Source organism: Nerophis lumbriciformis, linkage group LG02 (assembly GCF_033978685.3).
Source record: "Nerophis lumbriciformis linkage group LG02, RoL_Nlum_v2.1, whole genome shotgun sequence".
Taxonomy (NCBI): Eukaryota; Metazoa; Chordata; class Actinopteri; order Syngnathiformes; family Syngnathidae; genus Nerophis; species Nerophis lumbriciformis.
The window spans coordinates 72922501-72942342 of record NC_084549.2 but is presented as its reverse complement, the minus strand read 5'-3'; the positions used below and the strand labels follow the sequence as shown (position 1 = coordinate 72942342).

General features: G+C 42.0%; 1 protein-coding gene across 4 annotated transcripts in view; it reads left to right on the top strand.

Moving 5' to 3' along the window:
* sh3pxd2ab (SH3 and PX domains 2Ab) overlaps positions 1-19141 on the top strand; it is a 283993-nt gene extending 264852 nt beyond the window's left edge. For all 4 annotated transcript variants that reach the window (XM_061968244.1, XM_061968226.1, XM_061968235.1 and 1 more), the window contains 5 exons: positions 5920-6037; positions 6106-6428; positions 9988-10037; positions 16884-17003; positions 17082-19141. In XM_061968244.1, the coding sequence (XP_061824228.1) occupies positions 5920-6037; positions 6106-6428; positions 9988-10037; positions 16884-17003; positions 17082-18989 (2519 nt within the window). In that variant the 3' untranslated portion in view covers positions 18990-19141. The remainder of the gene's footprint in view (positions 1-5919; positions 6038-6105; positions 6429-9987; positions 10038-16883; positions 17004-17081) is intronic.
* The last annotated feature ends 701 nt before the right edge of the window (positions 19142-19842 follow it).

The window sequence follows — 19842 nt, the reverse complement described above, 5'->3', positions numbered from 1 at the left end:
GATTACCATCCAAGATGGTTTCTATCAAAGCAGGCATGGAGGAGGAGTGAGGACAGGCTATTGGGTTCGTGCTCGCTTTTTTTTTTTTCCAGCACCGTTCTCTGGTACCGAGAGACGGAGGAGTAGTTTCCATCCTTGGACTGCTTTAGAAAAAAAAAAGGGGGGAACCATTTTGCTGACTCCACTAGAATGAAGTCAAACAGCGACGCATGTTGTGGTTAACAAAACATCTGATTCAGAGTTTCCCTTCGCTCGCTCGCTCGGCTGGATTATTGTTCGAGAGGACTTGGGAGAGGAAAAGATTTCACAAAAAACAAAAAACCCCGGAAGGCCAGAAAAAAAGAAACTAATGTGTACATAAATATCCTTTTTCCTCTGGATCGGACTCAAGTGTTGGAAGTAAAGGGGAATTATTACAACTGTATCCCACTTCCTTCCAGCTCAACCTTGGAAAAAAAAAAAAAAAAAGACACGGAAAAGGAAAAGTGAATTATTTCAATTTCCCCCCCCCCCCCCCCCTATTCTACATTTTGTCCCGGGGTTCTCTCGGGTTAGGTTTTGGCAGGGTTCTTGCCATAATGACAAGAAATGAAGCCCATTGGCCTTGTAAGGAACGCATTCATCAGCCGAGTGAAGAGATGCTCGCTGTACCTGGGCCAAGGACACTCAGGTGCACTTAATGTGAACACCAGGAATAATATGAATACATTTAATAAAGTCCAATACAAATGTAAATACCAGTAATAATATAAATACATGTAATAAAGTGAAATACAAAGAAGGCAACAAGAGAAGTATCCCACACTTCTCTTTTGTAAAGTAAATGTGAACAGCCGATTTGTGCATCTACATCTACATCTACATCTACATCTACATCTACATCTACATCTACATCTACATCTACTATATGATTTGCCTGAGAAGCTGAACAGGACAAAAAAAATAGAACAAAATAAAAAAAATAAGAAAAATAAGAAAAACAACTATATGATTTGCCTGAAAAGCTGAACAGGACCAAAAAATAAATTAAAAAAATTAAAAATAATTTAAAAAAAAATAAAGAAATTAATTTAAAAAACTAAATGTTTTGCCTGAAAATCTGGACAGGACCAAAACAATTAAAAATAAATACAATAAATAAAAAATAAAAAATAAATAAATACATTTAAAAAAAAACAACCTGTATGATTTTCCTGAGAAGCTGGACAGGACCCCAAAAAAAAAAAAAAAAATTAAAAAAAAATTAAGAAAAAATCAATTAATTAATTTAAAAAAAAAAATTATTTGCCTGAGAAGCTGGACAGGACCAAAACAATTAAAAATAAATACAATAAATAAAAAAATAAAAATTAAAAAAAAAAAAAAAAAAAAACAACCTGTATGATTTTCCTGAGAAGCTGGACAGGACCCCCCCCAAAAAAAACAAATTAAAAAATAATTAAGAAAAAATCAATTAATTAATAAAAAAAAAAAAAAAGATTTGCCTGAGAAACTGGACAGGACAAAAAAAAGAAAAAAAAAAAAATATATATATATATATATATTTTTTAAACTAAATAAATTGAAAAAAAAAATAATAATTTGCCTGAGAAGCTGGACAGGACCGAAAAAAATAAAAAATAAATAAATGAATAAATAAATAAATACATTTAGATACATTTAAAAAAAAATAAAAATGATTTGCCTGAGAAGCTGGACAGGACAAAAAAATGAAAAAAAATAATATATATATATATATTTTTAAACTAAATAAATTGGAAAAAAATTAATGATTTGCCTGAGAAGCTGGACAGGACCGAAAAAATAAATAAATAAATAAATGAATAAATAAATAAATAAATTTATATACATTTAAAAAAAACAACTATGATTTGCCTGAGAAGCTGGACAGGACAAAAAAATGAAAAAAAATAATATATATATATATTTTTTTAAACTAAATAAATTGAAAAAAAATTTATGATTTGCCTGAGAAGCTGGACAGGACCGAAAAAATTAATAAATAAATAAATGAATAAATAAATAAATAAATTTAGATACATTTAAAAAAAACAAACTATGATTTGCCTGAGAAGCTGGACAGGACCGAAAAAATAAATAAATAAATAAATAAATGTAGATACATTTTAAAAAAAACAACTATGATTTGCCTGAGAAGCTGGACAGGACAAAAAAATGAAAAAAAATAATATATATATATATTTTTTAAACTAAATAAATTGAAAAAAAATTAATGATTTGCCTGAGAAGCTGGACAGGACCGAAAAAATTAATAAATAAATAAATGAATAAATAAAGAAATAAATTTAGATACATTTAAAAAAAACAACTATGATTTGCCTGAGAAGCTGGACAGGACAAAAAAATGAAAAAAAATAATATATATATATATTTTTTTAACTAAATAAATTGAAAAAAAATTAATGATTTGCCTGAGAAGCTGGACAGGACCGAAAAAATGAATAAATAAATAAATAAATGAATAAATAAATAAATAAATTTAGATACATTTAAAAAAAAAAAACTATGATTTGCCTGAGAAGCTGGACAGGACAAAAAAATTATAGTAATAAATAAATAAATACAAATAAAAATGTAAACAGCAGTAAATGAATGTCAGCCTCTAGCAGAAAATATTATCGTACAGTCCGTGCAATATGATGGCAGTCACACATAAGAGATATGTGTAGACTGCCATATGATGGCAGTCACACATAAGAGATACGTGTAGACTGCAATATGATGGCAGTCATACATAAGAGATACATGTCGACTGTAATATGATGGCAGTCACACATTAGAGATACGTGTAGACCGCAATATGATGGCAGTTTCACATTAGATATACGTGTAGACTGCAATATGATGGCAGTCACACATAAGAGATACGTGTAAACTGCAATATGATGGCAGTCACACATAAGAGATACGTGTAGACTGCAATATGATGGCAGTCACACATAGAAGATACGTGTAGACTGCAATATGATGGCAGTCACACATAAGAGATACGTGTAGACTGCAATATGATGGCAGTCACACATAAGAGATACGCGTAGACTGCAATATGACTCAAGTAAACAACACCAACATGTTATATGTTCCATTGAAAATATAGAACATTACACATGGCGCTCAAAAATCCATCAAAATGTTTTAGTAGGACTTTGGTAAGCTATGAAGCCACACCGCTTGATGGATTGTACTGTGCTTCAACATAGGAGTATTATTATGCTGTGTGTATAAGGTATATTAGGCAAAAGCGACCTTTCTTACCTTCTGTTACTGCTGATCGGCATTTGGGATCTGCATAAGTCCTGAAAATGTGCGCACGTCCGCCATTTTTTACAGTTTGTCCCTCATAATGTGTAGAAAATAATAGGTGTATAGATGACACAATATGTTACTGCATACGTCAGCAGACTAATTAGGAGTCTTTGTGTCATGTCTCTGTGATCATGTTTTGTTTTGGTTATGTTCAGGTTTTGTTTTTGGACTCTTTGGGCACTCTTGTTTGTTTTGTCACCATAGCAACCATTAGTTTCACCTGTTTCACGTTTTGCACTCGCGCACCTGTTGTCAATCACGTCTGTATTATTTAAAGCCATTGTTGCCAGGCTGTCTTGCTGGCGACATCACTCTGTTTCATGTCATGTTTACGGTTTCATGCTTAGTTCACGCTGCTTGTTTCATAGTCCATGCTGCCCTGTTCGCGTCATCGCAAGTACGTTTTGTTTATTAATGCCACAGTTAGTGTCTTTTGTTTTTTGTCCATAGTTCTGCCTTTGTGCTAGTTTTTGTTTTTATAGCCAAGTTTTGTACTTCCGCCCTTGTGCGCGCCTTTTTGTTTATTCCTTTTATTAGTGTTAAAATAAAGACATCATTACCTTCACGCCATGTCCGGTCCAAGTTCACTTGCATCTCAGGAAAACAACCACACCATAGTCCACGTATTGACACTTTGTTTGTTTACTTACTACTAAAAGACAAGTTGTCTAGTATTAGGGCTGCAGCTAACGATTATTTTTCTATCGATTAATCTATAGATTATTTTTTCGATTAATCGGTTAATCTATAGATTATTTTTTTTTCGATTAATCTATAGATTATTTTTCCTTTTACCGATTATTTTTTTTATTTAAAATGAAGAGGAAAAAATAAATGTAGGCCAGTTTTTTCAAAAGGCATGGCTTTTATTTACAAAAAAAAAAGTATGGCCACTCAGTCAACATTGACAACAACATGACAAAATATTCTGTAACAATGTAAACATTTAAAACTTTTAACATTTAACAAAATTAAAAGTAGCTTATTTGCTTTTTAATGTGCAAATATAAAAGTAAACATCCAGTGCAAATCTTAATATTCTGGAATAGTATAAGCATTTAAAAAGTAAAAGTATTGCTTATTTTGCTTTAAAATGTGCAAAAATAAAGATAAACATCCAATACAAAAAAGTGCAAAACGGAAATATTCTGTAACAAGTGTAAACATTTCAACAAAAGTAAAAGTATTGCTTATTTGCTAAAATGTGCAAAAATAAAGCTAAACATCCAATACAAAAAAGTGTACAGTGTAAACATTTCAACAAAAGTAAAAGTATTGCTTATTTTGCTTAATAACACAACAATGATAGTATGATTAAAGTGAAAGTTAATTGTTGGTTTGTACATAGTATATGTAACTGTTAATGTTGTAAAAGGTATTTGCACAACTAATTAACGTTAGCGTTTGTGACACGTCTTGTGCCGTGGGGTTCTTTCAGGACCGACAGACTGAACGCCAGACGGCTTTGCCAGGTTTACAATCTTTTAATTTTACACAAAGTCTTTTCTCTTCCAACTCTTTTCTCTTTCTTTCCTCGCTTTTCAGCTCCTCTTCCTCGCTCGCTCGTCGTCCCCTGTCTCTTGCGGCGTCGCTCCCGGCGCGCCCCGCCTCGCCGCTCGCTCGCCGCCGCCGCCGCCTCTCCACAGCGTTAAAGAGGAGCGCGTCTTTGTAAACACTGAACAGGCACGCCAAACGCGCCTCTCAGAGCAAACGGTGCTTTAGTTTATGAATTTACAACGCAGATACAAATGACACATTCATGTTTTTGTGTAATGATGACAACGTATACGCACGCGGACGATTGACTTGTTGATGGTGATGGCAAGAACGCTGTCGGGGGTTTTCTTTTCAAATGTTCGTTCATAGCCGTTGTGCTGCTATGATAGGCCATTTCCGCTCGACACAGTGTGCATACAACAACATTATTAGGCCGTTTATTGAAATACTCCCACACTTTTGACGACTTTTGGCGTGCTTTTTCCCCCTCGCTCGCATCGTCTGCTTTGCGCTCCGCCATGACAGTAGTGTGACGTAAATATGCGACGCGCCGACGCACAAAAACGGCGTCGACGTATTTACGTAACCGATGACGTCGACTACGTCGACGCGTCGTTTCAGCCTTATCTAGTATGTTCAATATTTTATAAAAATGAAATTTTTTGTGGTCCCCTTTATTTAGAAAAGTATCGAAATACATTTTGGTACCGGTACCAAATATTGGCCCTACAAGGAAGTGTTTAAAATGTAGGAAAAAAAGATAATATTACCTCTTTAAAGACGTATCGCAGTGCAGCTCCGAAACCAACAGAAAAAAGTAGCAGAGGTTATTGCATGGCTTTAATTCTGACCAAAATATTAGCCTTGCATACTAATCACACAAGAATATTTTACTTTACTTTCCCATTAGAATTTCTTGGATATAAGTGTTTGTATCCGATAAATATATTGGGAAAATTCCTGATAAATATATATATTTTACAGACTATCTCATGCTTACATCTCATTGTGCAACATGCGAATGTTTTCAGGGGAATTAAATGAGATGGTGTACAAATTCTTACATAAAATATGTTTTTGTTGTGTGTTCCACAGAAGAGACGTACGTCACAGTGCAACCTTACACCAGCCAGGGAAAAGACGAAATAGCGTTCGAGAAGGGCGTCACTGTGGAAGTGATTCAGAAGAACCTGGAAGGATGGTGGTTCATCAGGTGGGCCTCACAGCAGGATTTTCCCTGAGCATTCCTGTAATGCATCCTGGGTGTTGTTTGTTTGGCAGGTACCAAGATAAGGAGGGCTGGGCTCCGGCGTCTTACCTCAAGAAGATGAAGGAGGACCTGTCCCCGCGGAAAAAGACGGCGACGGGCCCGGTGGAGATCATCGGCAACATCATGGAGATCAGCACCCTGCTCAACAAAAAAGCCCCGGGCGAGAGGGACGCGGACGGAGTCTCGGAGAGTCCGCCGGCGGCACGGACGGAGATCAGCTCGCCGGTGCTGTGTTCTGACTCCGGTCCTGTTGGTGGCGCTCAGGAGAGCAAAGCAAGAGCCGAGCAGGCCTCGCCAGCTGTGGCCCGTATCGCACCTCATCGAGTGGAGATCGGTCAGTCCCCGTATCGTTATTAGTGCATGTATCAATCAATCAATCAATCAATGTTTATTTATACAGCCCTAAATCGCAAGTGTCTCAAAGGGCTGCACAAGCCACATTGTAATGTCACTACACACTAGGCTTGTCCCCATACCAATAGTTAAGTACCGCTTCTGGTACCAAAATGTATTTCGATACTTTTCTCAATAAAGGGGACGACAAAAAATGTAATTATTGTCTTTATTTGAACAACAAATGTTAGTGTACATGAAACATATGTTTATTATTGTCATTTAGTCTTTACATAAAGTAGTGAACATACTAGACAACTTGTCTTTTAGTAGTAAGTAAACAAACAAAGACTCCTAATTAGTCTCCAGTCATTTATGCACCTATTATTTTGTACACATTATGAGGGACAAACTGTAAAAAAAAATATTATTAATCCACTTGTTCATTTACTGTTAATATCTGCTTATTTTCTGTTTTAACATGTTCTATCTACACTTCTGTTCAAATGTAATAATCACTTATTCTTCTCTTCTTTGATACTTGACATTAGTTTTGGATGATACCACACATTTAGGTATCGATCCGATACCAAGTAATTACAGGATCGTACAATAAAATATAGTACCTAATAAACCAATAATAATATGGTTAAGAAATACTGATGTAAAGGGTAGGTGTCACACTTTTTTTCTGTTTTAACATGTTCTATCTACACTTCTGTTCAAATGTAATAATCACTTATTCTTCTCTTCTTTGATACTTGACATTAGTTTTGGATGATACCACACATTTAGGTATCGATGCGATACCAAGTAGTTACAGGATCATACATTGGCCATATTCAAAGTCCTCATGTGTCCAGGGACGTATTTACTGACTTTATAAACATAATATGAATTTTTGATACTAAAAAAATAATCATAGTAGTATCGACTACACTCTTAGAAATAAAAGTGCTAAGTAGAACCATATAAGGTTCTTCGGCTCGTCCTCATAGGAGAACCCTTTTTGGCTCCAGGTGGAACCTTTATAAAACTGTGTGTGTAAGGTTCCACCCAGAACCCCCCATGAGAGGTTCTACAAAGAACCCACGCAGGGAGTTCCACTAAGAACCCTTTCGTATTTCATGGGTTTCATTTAGAACCCACACAGGGAGTTCCACTAAGAACCCTTTCATATTTCAAGGGTTTCATCTAGAACCCACACAGGGAGTTCCACTAAGAACCCTTTTGTATTTCAAGACTTTCATCTAGAACCCACGCAGGGAGTTCCACTAAGAACCCTTTCGTATTTCAAGGGTTTCATCTAGAACCCACACAGGGAGTTCCACTAAGAACCCTTTCGTTTGTCAAGGGTTTCATCTAGAACCCATGCAGGGAGTTCCACTAAGAACCCTTTCATGTTTCAAAGGTTTCATCTAGAACCCACACAGGGAGTTCCACTAAGAAACCTTTCGTATTTCAAGGGTTTCATTTACAACCCACACAGGGAGTTCCACTAAGAACCCTTTCGTATTTCAAGGGTTTCATCTAGAACCCACACAGGGAGTTCCACTAAGAACCCTTTTGTATTTCAAGACTTTCATCTAGAACCCACGCAGGGAGTTCCACTAAGAACCCTTTCGTATTTCAAGGGTTTCATCTAGAACCCACACAGGGAGTTCCACTAAGAACCCTTTCGTTTGTCAAGGGTTTCATCTAGAACCCACACAGGGAGTTCCACTAAGAACCCTTTCGTTTGTCAAGGGTTTCATCTAGAACCCATGCAGGTAGTTCCACTAAGAACCCTTTCGTATTTCAAGGGTTTCATCTAGAACCCACACAGGGAGTTCCACTAAGAACCCTTTTGTATTTCAAGACTTTCATTTAGAACCCACGCAGGGAGTTCCACTAAGAACCCTTTCGTATTTCAAGGGTTTCATCTAGAACCCACACAGGGAGTTCCACTAAGAACCCTTTCGTTTGTCAAGGGTTTCATCTAGAACCCATGCAGGGAGTTCCACTAAGAACCCTTTCGTTTGTCAAGGGTTTCATCTAGAACCCATGCAGGGAGTTCCACTAAGAACCCTTTCATGTTTCAAAGGTTTCATCTAGAACCCACACGGGGAGTTCCACTAAGAACCCTTTCGTATTTCAAGGGTTTCATTTAGAACCCACACAGGGAGTTCCACTAAGAACCCTTTTGTATTTCAAGACTTTCATCTAGAACCCACGCAGGGAGTTCCACTAAGAACCCTTTCGTATTTCAAGGGTTTCATCTAGAACCCACACAGGGAGTTCCACTAAGAACCCTTTCGTTTGTCAAGGGTTTCATCTAGAACCCATGCAGGGAGTTCCACTAAGAACCCTTTCATGTTTCAAGGGTTTCATCTAGAACCCACACAGGGAGTTCCACTAAGAACCCTTTCGTATTTCAAGGGTTTCATTTAGAACCCACACAGGGAGTTCCACTAAGAACCCTTTCGTATTTCAAGGGTTTCATCTAGAACCCACACGGGGAGTTCCACTAAGAACCCTTTCGTATTTCAAGGGTTTCATTTAGAACCCACACAGGGAGTTCCACTAAGAACCCTTTTGTATTTCAAGACTTTCATCTAGAACCCACGCAGGGAGTTCCACTAAGAACCCTTTCGTATTTCAAGGGTTTCATCTAGAACCCACACAGGGAGTTCCACTAAGAACCCTTTCGTTTGTCAAGGGTTTCATCTAGAACCCATGCAGGGAGTTCCACTAAGAACCCTTTCATGTTTCAAAGGTTCAAAGGAACCATTAGCGTTACCAAGAACCCTTGAAAAACCCTTTCTTCGGGAAAGGGTTTTTCAGAAGCAAATGGTTCCAGTTAGAACCTCAGCCCTTGTAGAAGAACCCTTTTAGAACCCTTATTTCTAAGAGTGTAGATACACTATTGTACTTGGTATCATTACAGTGGATGTCAGGTGTAGATCCACCCATGGCGTTTGTTTACATTGTGACGCCGGTGAGCTATTGTATCCTCCTACGGTGTGTAGTGAAGCATGTTTAGCTATTCCTCATCCTCCAGTGATAATGCTACTTGTAAGAAACATACTTTATTTGTAGCCAAGGAGGCCAGGATTAGTGATTTTGCGTTATAGTCAGTGTTATAACTTCACCTTTATCTTTACTTTTTACACCAAAATGCGTCCGTTCTCCCTTTTCTGTCTACACACTGTGTCTGCTTGTAAGTACTCTGTGTGTGTGCGCTGCCCAACATGCTCCTCTGCTCGTATAACCAGCAATGTCACCACGTGACGACGCGCCGTCATGCCCGTTAATAAAAAAAAATGGGGGACCGGTACTTTTTAGAGGCGGTATAGTACCGAATATGATTAATTAGTATCGTGGTACTATACTAGTACCGGTATACTGCACAATCCTACTACACACTATTGTTTACAAAATTGTTTCTAATTATTTCCAAAAAAAAAACTATAATATATTTGTTTTGTTGGACATTTTCAAAAAAAAATGTTTCATTCATTGTTTTCGGGCTATAAAGTCGAATATTAAGGAATGATTATTTTTTTTGTTTTCTTTCACAGGCTCTCCAGTCCTCAGGCAAAAACCTCCTCCACGCAGAGATGCAACGCTGGTGAGGATGCTTTTTATGACTTAAATATGTTATACTGTATATACTTTATATATAGTACACAAACACTCACAAACCCCCCAAAAGCAGTGAAGTTGTCACGTTGTGTAAATGGTCAATAAAAAGAGAATACAACAAATCCTTTTCAACTTATATTCAATTGAATAGACTTCAAAGACAAGATATTTCATGTTCACACTGAGAAACAAATATTAGCTCATTTGGAATTTGATGCCTGCGACATGATTCAAAAAAGCTGGCACGAGGGGCAAAAAAGACTGAGAAAGTTGAGGGAATGCTCATCAAAGACTTATTTGGAACATCCCACAGGTGAACAGGCTGATTGGGAACAGGTGGGTGCCATGATTGGGTATAAAAGCAGCTTCCATGAAATGCTCAGTCGTTCACAAACAAGGACGGGGGCGAGGGTCACCGCTTTGTCAACAAATGCCTGAGCAAATTGTTTAAGAACAACATTTCTCAAGCAGCTATTGCAAGGAATTGAGGGATTTCACCATCTACGCTCCGTAATATCATCAAAAAGGTTCAGATAATCTGGAGAAATCACTGCACATTGAATGCCCGTGACCGTCGAACCCTCGGGCGGTACTGCATCAAAAAGCGACATCGGTGTGTAAAGGATATCACCACACGGGCTCAGGAACACTTCAGAAAACCACTGTCAGTAACTACTAGAGATGCGCGGATAGGCAATTATTTCATCCGCAACCGCATCAGAAAGTCGTCAACCATCCGCAATCCACCCGATCTAACATTTGATCAGAACTGCATCCGCCCGCCATCCGCCCGCACCCGCTTGTTGTTATATATCTAATATAGACGATGCAAGGCATTAGTGAGGTTATAAAGCTTTTGCCTGTTAAAGAAAGGAGACTGATCCAATGCAGCACAGACATTCGCGTGCCACGCTGTCACGACCCAGACGCACACCAGTGCGCAATCATATGGGAGCCGCGCTGAGCGCACCTCCAAGCGCGTCTCGCTGCCGGCGACGGCCGGGTATATGGGCCCGACGCTCCAGCGCCATCCATTTTCAGGGCTAGTTGATTCGGCAGGTGGGTTGTTACACACTCCTTAGCGGGTTCCGACTTCCATGGCCACCGTCCTAGCTGCTGTCTATATCAACCAGGGTGAGCCCCACCCCTTTCGTGAGCGCACTGCGCGCGGAGTGACCCCTGTTACGCGCCCCCGGCCACGGGGGTGGCGGGCAGGTAAGCTGCTTACCTGCTGCGCGTGACGCCGGCCGCGGCGAAGGCGGACGAGGCGGGGTGTCGGTGCGGTGGGCGCGGTGGTGACCCCGCACGTGCGTCGGGCCCTTCTCGCGGATCGCCTCAGCTACGGCTCCCGGTGGGGCCCTCTCGGGGGAAGGGGCCTCGGTCCCGGACCCCGGCGAGGCGTCCCTCCGCTCCGTAAAAGTGTCCATCTCTTTTCCTTTTTCTTCTTCTGTTGTGGCATATGCTGCAGGTGCCTGCTCGTTTTTCGTATGTGGGTAACAACATTTAACTATGTATATATTGTAATGTTCCCAGGAACGTAGGCTCATAGACTTATTCGTTTGTCTCGTATTTATTGTAATAAGATGCAATGTAACCACACAACAGCTCCAATGTGCGTCTCCCCTCTTTCCCGGCAAAACTCGAACTAACACTTCCTGTCAACAACGTCACTTCCCTAACTTGCCCGGAAGTCCCGCCCCCCAGCCAAAGCCATTGGCTGGGGGGCTGATCCAATGCAGCACAGACATTCGCGTGCCACGCTGTCACGACCCAGACGCACACCAGTGCGCAATCATATGGGAGCCGCGCTGAGCTACATCATATTTCCGAATTGGTTTAACTGCCACCCGCCTGAATCTATTTAAAATCTAATTTTTTTTTATTTCAATCGCCCGACCCGACCCGACCCGACCCGACCCGACCCGCTGATAAAATCTAATTTTTTTAAATTTCATCCGCCCGATTCGCGGATAATCCGCGGACTCCGCGGTTGTGCCCGCAAACCGCGCATCTCTAGTAACTACAGTTGGTCGCTACATCTGTAAGTGCAAGTTAAAACTCTACTATGCAAAGCCAAAGCCATTTATCAACAACACCCAGAAACGCCGCCGGCTTCGCTGGGCCCGAGCTCATCTAAGATGGACTGATGCAAAAGTGGAAAAGTGTTCTGCGGTCTGACGAGTCCACATTTCGAATAGTTTTTTTTTTTTTAGAAATTGTGGGCGTCGTGTCCTCTGGACCAAAGAGGAAAAGAACCATCCGGATTGTTCTAGGGTGAAAGTGTAAAAGGCAGCATGTGTGATGGTATGGGGGTGTATTAGTGGCCAAGACATGGGTAACTTACACATCTGTGAAGGCACCATTAATGCTGAAAGGTACACACAGCAACATATGTTGCCATCCAAGCAACGTTATCATGGACGCCCCTGCTTATTTCAGCAAGCCACGTTTTGGGCTTGGCATTGAGTTTTGTATGATTCCTCCAGACCTGAACGCGATTAAAGAAAGGAAGGAAGGTGTTGTGTTGTCAGCTATTCGCACAATAATGTCTGTGTCTTGACTCCTTGTCATATTGCGATAGAAGCCGCACACTGACTACTGACTACTACTCCATTTATCAACAACACCCGGAAACACCGCCGGCTTCGCTGGGCCCGAGCTCATCTAAGATGGACTGATACAAAATGGAAAAGTGTTCTGTGGTCTGACGAGTCCACATTTCGAATAGTTTTTTTTTTTTAGAAATTGTGGGCGTCGTGTCCTCTGGACCAAAGAGGAAAAGAACCATCCGGATTGTTCTAGGGTGAAAGTGTAAAAGGCAGCATGTGTGATGGTATGGGGGTGTATTAGTGGCCAAGACATGGGTAACTTACACATCTGTGAAGGCACCATTAATGCTGAAAGGTACACACAGCAACATATGTTGCCATCCAAGCAACGTTATCATGGACGCCCCTGCTTATTTCAGCAAGCCACGTTTTGGGCTTGGCATTGAGTTTTGTATGATTCCTCCAGACCTGAACGCGATTAAAGAAAGGAAGGAAGGTGTTGTGTTGTCAGCTATTCGCACAATAATGTCTGTGTCTTGACTCCTTGTCATAATGCGATAGAAGCCGCACACTCACTACTGACTACTACTCCATTTATCAACAACACCCGGAAACACCGCCTGCTTCGCTGGGCCCGAGCTCATCTAAGATGGACTGATGCAAAGTGGAAAAGTGTTCTGTGGTCTGACGAGTCCACATTTCGAATAGTTTTTTTTTTTAGAAATTGTGGGCGTCGTGTCCTCTGGACCAAAGAGGAAAAGAACCATCCGGATTGTTCTAGGGTGAAAGTGTAAAAGGCAGCATGTGTGATGGTATGGGGGTGTATTAGTGGCCAAGACATGGGTAACTTACACATCTGTGAAGGCACCATTAATGCTGAAAGGTACATACAGCAACATATGTTGCCATCCAAGCAACGTTATCATGGACGCCCCTGCTTATTTCAGCAAGCCACGTTTTGGGCTTGGCATTGAGTTTTGTATGATTCCTCCAGACCTGAACGCGATTAAAGAAAGGAAGGAAGGTGTTGTGTTGTCAGCTATTCGCACAATAATGTCTGTGTCTTGACTCCTTGTCATATTGCGATAGAAGCCGCACACTGACTACTGACTACTACTCCATTTATCAACAACACCCGGAAACGCCGCCGGCTTCGCTGGGCCCGAGCTCATCTAAGATGGACTGATGCAAAGTGGAAAAGTGTTCTGTGGTCTGACGAGTCCACATTTCGAATAGTTTTTTTTTTTTTAGAAATTGTGGGCGTCGTGTCCTCTGGACCAAAGAGGAAAAGAACCATCCGGATTGTTCTAGGGTGAAAGTGTAAAAGGCAGCATGTGTGATGGTATGGGGGTGTATTAGTGGCCAAGACATGGGTAACTTACACATCTGTGAAGGCACCATTAATGCTGAAAGGTACATAAAGCCATACTTGCCAACCTTGAGACCTCCGATTTCGGGAGGTGGTGGGGTGGGGGGGCGTGGTCGGGGTGGGGCGGGGGCGTGGTTGGGGGCGGGGCTAAGAGGGGAGGAGTATATTTACAGCTAGAATTCACCAAGTCAAGTATTTCATATATATATATATATATATATATATATAAGAAATACTTGACTTTCAGTGAATTCTAGCTGTATATATATTTATTTTATTATATATATAGATATATACAGGTAAAAGCCAGTAAATTAGTTTATTTTGAAAAACTTGATTTATTTCAGTAATTGCATTCAAAAGGTGTAACTTGTACATTATATTTATTCATTGCACACAGACTGATGCATTCAAATGTTTATTTCATTTAATTTTGATGATTTGAAGTGGCAACAAATGAAAATCCAAAATTCCGTGTGTCACAAAATTAGAATATTACTTAAGGCTAATACAAAAAAGGGATTTTTAGAAATGTTGGCCAACTGAAAAGTATGAAAATGAAAAATATGAGCATGTACAATACTCAATACTTGGTTGGAGCTCCTTTTGCCTCAATTACTGCGTTAATGCGGCGTGGCATGGAGTCGATGAGTTTCTGGCACTGCTCAGGTGTTATGAGAGCCCAGGTTGCTCTGATAGTGGCCTTCAACTCTTCTGCGTTTTTGGGTCTGGCATTCTGCATCTTCCTTTTCACAATACCCCACAGATTTTCTATGGGGCTAAGGTCAGGGGAGTTGGCGGGCCAATTTAGAACAGAAATACCATGGTCCGTAAACCAGGCACGGGTAGATTTTGCGCTGTGTGCAGGCGCCAAGTCCTGTTGGAACTTGAAATCTCCATCTCCATAGAGCAGGTCAGCAGCAGGAAGCATGAAGTGCTCTAAAACTTGCTGGTAGACGGCTGCGTTGACCCTGGATCTCAGGAAACAGAGTGGACCGACACCAGCAGATGACATGGCACCCCAAACCATCACCCAACCATGCAAATTTTGCATTTCCTTTGGAAATCGAGGTCCCAGAGTCTGGAGGAAGACAGGAGAGGCACAGGATCCACGTTGCCTGAAGTCTAGTGTAAAGTTTCCACCATCAGTGATGGTTTGGGGTGCCATGTCATCTGCTGGTGTCGGTCCACTCTGTTTCCTGAGATCCAGGGTCAACGCAGCCGTCTACCAGCAAGTTTTAGAGCACTTCATGCTTCCTGCTGCTGACCTGCTCTATGGAGATGGAGATTTCAAGTTCCAACAGGACTTGGCGCCTGCACACAGCGCAAAATCTACCCGTGCCTGGTTTACGGACCATAGTATTTCTGTTCTAAATTGGCCCGCCAACTCCCCTGACCTTAGCCCCATAGAAAATCTGTGGGGTATTGTGAAAAGGAAGATGCAGAATGCCAGACCCAAAAACGCAGAAGAGTTGAAGGCCACTATCAGAGCAACCTGGGCTCTCATAACACCTGAGCAGTGCCAGAAACTCATCGACTCCATGCCACGCCGCATTAACGCAGTAATTGAGGCAAAAGGAGCTCCAACCAAGTATTGAGTATTGTACATGCTCATATTTTTCATTTTCATACTTTTCAGTTGGCCAACATTTCTAAAAATCCCTTTTTTGTATTAGCCTTAAGTAATATTCTAATTTTGTGACACACGGAATTTTGGATTTTCATTTGTTGCCACTTCAAATCATCAAAATTAAATGAAATAAACATTTGAATGCATCAGTCTGTGTGCAATGAATAAATATAATGTACAAGTTACACCTTTTGAATGCAATTACTGAAATAAATCAAGTTTTTCAAAATATTCTAATTTACTGGCTTTTACCTGTATATATATATATATATATATATATATATATATATATATATATATATATATATATATATATATATATATAAATAAAATAAATACTTGAATTTCAGTGTTCATTTATTTACACATATACACACACATAACACTCATCTACTCATTGTTGAGTTAAGGGTTGAATTGTCCACCCTTGTTCTATTCTCTGTCACTATTTTTCTAACCGTGCTGAACACCCTTTCGCAGGTACCCAGAAAGGTTTCGAGTACCACCAAAAAAAACTGAATCTCTGAAGACAGTATAACAATCTGTGTTAAAGGTGTACAAATACTGTTTGTATAATAAGCATGTTATTTATTTATTTTTTTACAAATGAGGGTTAAGAGTTCAGCAATAAGAAAAAAGAATGTGGCTTAAGTACAGTTTTTTAATTGAGCTGCTGCATTTTTTGGTTGGGTTGTTTATTTTGAGTAACTTCTATACATTTCTAAAAGGGGAATAATGTAATAGAGTGATCTATGTTTGTCTGTTGCCATCTCCTGGTGAATGTTGGCTATAGCGTACCGGGGTTACTTTTTGGTTGGCCAACGGTTTACGTGGTGTTGCGCACCTGACGTCACTCAGGTCCGCATGGAGCTGGAGGGGGCGCGGCTTCCAGCTCCGCCTGAATTTCGGGAGATTTTCGGGAGAAAATTTGTCCCGGGAGGTTTTCGGGAGAGGCGCTGAATTTCGGGAGTCTCCCGGAAAATCCGGGAGGGTTGGCAAGTATGCATAAAGCTTTTGGAGCAACATATGTTGCCATCCAAGCAACGTTATCGTGGACGCCCCTGCTTATTTCAGCAAGACAATGCCGAGCCACGTGTTACAACAGCGTGGCTTCATAGTAAAAGAGTGCGGGTACTAGACTGGCCTGCCTGTAGTCCAGACATTGAAAATGTGTGAAGGCTAAAATATAAAACATAATAATTAGTATTTATATTATGTTAGCACAAGAACCTAAATGACAGTATTCTTTAATAAATACAGAATTAACAGTTCCTGTATTTGTAGGGCTTTCCTTTGCCGTCACCTCCAGAGCCCCCTACAGTGGAAGCGGAGTACTACACCATTGCAGAGTTCCAGTCTTGCATATCTGATGGGATCAGTTTCAACGGGGGCCAAAAAGCAGATGTAAGGACCATGCAGTCTTTTACCCGTACTTTCATTTTCATTAGTAACCATGCGTTTGTTTTCTGCGATTTTTTTTAGGTGATTGAGAAGAACTCCGGAGGATGGTGGTATGTGCAGATAGGCGAGAGGGAGGGCTGGGCTCCGTGTTCCTACATTGATAAACGCAAGAAGCCTAATTTGAACCGTCGCACGAGCACGCTATGCCGCCCCAAAGTTCCACCCCCGGCTCCACCTGCCAAGAAACAAGACTCGGTGGAGACGGTCCCTCCCAGGAGCCCTGGTTCTGAAGCTCCAGAGTCCCCCGGGAAGCCTGTGTACGAAGAGCCGGAGTATGATGTTCCGGCTATCGGCGATCTGGATCTGGAGTCGGAGTTTGAGTTTCTGAGGGGCGAAGCTTCCTTGGTGGACGGGAAGAACGAGGACACGTCTTCCGAGAAAGGGTCCCAACTGTCCTCAAAACCCTCCCCGGCGTCATCCCTCCACAGCGCCTCCTTCCGGATGGGGGAGTCGTTCGAAGATGGCCACGAGGCAGAGGGAGAGGAAGAGTGCATCTATGAGAACGATGGCTTCCGGCCCTTCAGGGAGACCCCAGAGAGGCAGTGCAGCCGGGACTCCAACTCCTCCAAGACGAGTGTCTCGTCAGAAACTGGCAAGAAAAACCTCAAATCAGGCGGGTGGAGATCTGCGGCAAACAAGCTGAAGATTGACTTGAACGGAAGCCAAAAGTCAGCCAAGAGGGAGGAGGGGTCAGGTTCTAAATCCGCCTCCAATGAGTCAACTCCAGATATGTCCAGACCCAAGAAGGACCAAGAGGAAAGCAAAGCCTCACTCAACACCAAATCCTCCTCCAAACCAAAACCAGTAGTGAGACCAAAGCCACAGCTGGCAAAGGCGTCCAGTGGAGATAAGATGGACATCAGCACCTTGAGAAGACAGTTGCGGCCCACAGGGCAGCTTAAGAACGGCACCAAAACCAAAGGAGAGGACTCTGAGACCGCATCCGTCGTCTCCTCAGAGGACTCCTTCTCTTCTCAGAGCACGTCCTCAGAGTTCTCCTCCAACTATTCCAAAGGCAGCCGGGGAGACTCGGACCTGGAAGGCTGCATTCTCTATCGCACCACCGACCCTTACGAGAAGGTCCAAGAGTCCGAGGTGAGCTTTCCTGCGGGGGTGGAGGTGCTGGTGCTTGAGAAGCAGGAGAGCGGCTGGTGGTATATCCGCTGGGGGGACGCCGAGGGTTGGGCGCCGACGTTCTTCCTAGAGCCCGTGCGGCAACAAGACGACATAGCGGGATCGGAATCTGATGGCACTCCTTCAAAACCCGGAAGCCTCAGTAAGTCCAACAGCCTGGAGAAGAACGAGCAAAGGGTCCAAGCTATGAACAACCTCAACCAAAACCTAAAGAAAGTGATTCCGCCCATTCCTTCCAAACCTCCAGGTGGTTTTTCCATACCGACCGGCTTGTTTGGATCACGAAAACAGAACAGAGCCAAACAGCAGCAGGTTGTCCGTCCCCAGTCTGTCTTCATCTCAGCCCCCATCAGGGATAGTCCAAGCCCGGTCGGCTCTCTCAGGAGAAACGAGTCCCTCAACTCCACCGACCACCCTCGCTCCAGCCCCACTGTGAGACGCAACGCCTCCTTTGGCACGATGCCGCGCAGCCTGGCGCCCAACAACATAACGCTGCCCAGCCGGAACCGATTCGGCACCGGCAGCTCCGAATTCCTGAGCGTCAGCCCTCAGAAGAACGCCCTTCCCACGTCCACCGTGAGACCCAAGCCCCACATCATCCACAACAACCTCAGAGAGGTTTACGTCTCCATAGCGGATTACCACGGCGACGAGGAGACAATGGGATTCCCCGAGGGGACCAGTCTGGAGGTTCTTGAGAGAAACCCCAATGGTTGGTGGTACTGCAAGGTGCTGGACAGTGGCAGGCCCAGGAAAGGGTGGGTTCCTTCGAATTACCTCGAGAAAAAGCCTTAGTGTGTGCGGAGCTGGCAGAACTCCGAGCACCGAGACTACTTACTTTTCTTTTGTAAAAGAACCTGAAGACGTTTGGCCAGAGGTTCAATCAGGAAATTGAAAGTGGAACTTAATGGTTAAGAAGCCCCTTTCACGCAGAAACCGAGCTTTTTCCACCTGAACAAAAGGCATGGACACGGAATGGGTTAAGTAGAGCCGACTATTTTCCTGCTTCAAAACACAAGACCCGGAACAGGGTCTGTGTGAAGGGTATCTCGCAAATCTTAACATTTCATCAGTCGTAGGTTCTGTATAAAAGGCACAGGTGAATGAATTCACGATATTCGGTTTCAGTTTTAATGCAGCAGTTCTAAGAGATCTCTGTGTGAATCAGAATCTGAAGTACTTTATTAATCCCCGAGGGGAAATTGAGATTTTCAGCACAATCCCATTCACGATCGGACAGGGAGACAGAACAGGATCAAACATTACAGGGAGACAGAACAGGATCGCTGACAGGTCTGCCAACTTCTGGCGTCCCTTACATAAAAAGGTGAGAAACAGGTAAATATTGGGGGGGAAAGAGTAAAAAAATATTCAGTCTGAAGGCTGGACTCCCGGGAGGGGGTCCAGACTGAGGCCGAGGAAAAAACCTTCGTAGCCATAGCACACATAAACAAGTTACATAGAAGCAACAAAACTTGCAACAGAGGGGCTAGTGATGGACTCGGGGTCAGAAGGCTGTCGGAGGTGATATTTGTACAAGTTTTTCTACGAAGCATTTAAAGCGTACTGCATGTTTGAAGTGATCCATTATTCTGACAACGCCTCGAGCTGTTTCAACCTAACATTTTTCTTTTTGCTGCTGAGTGTT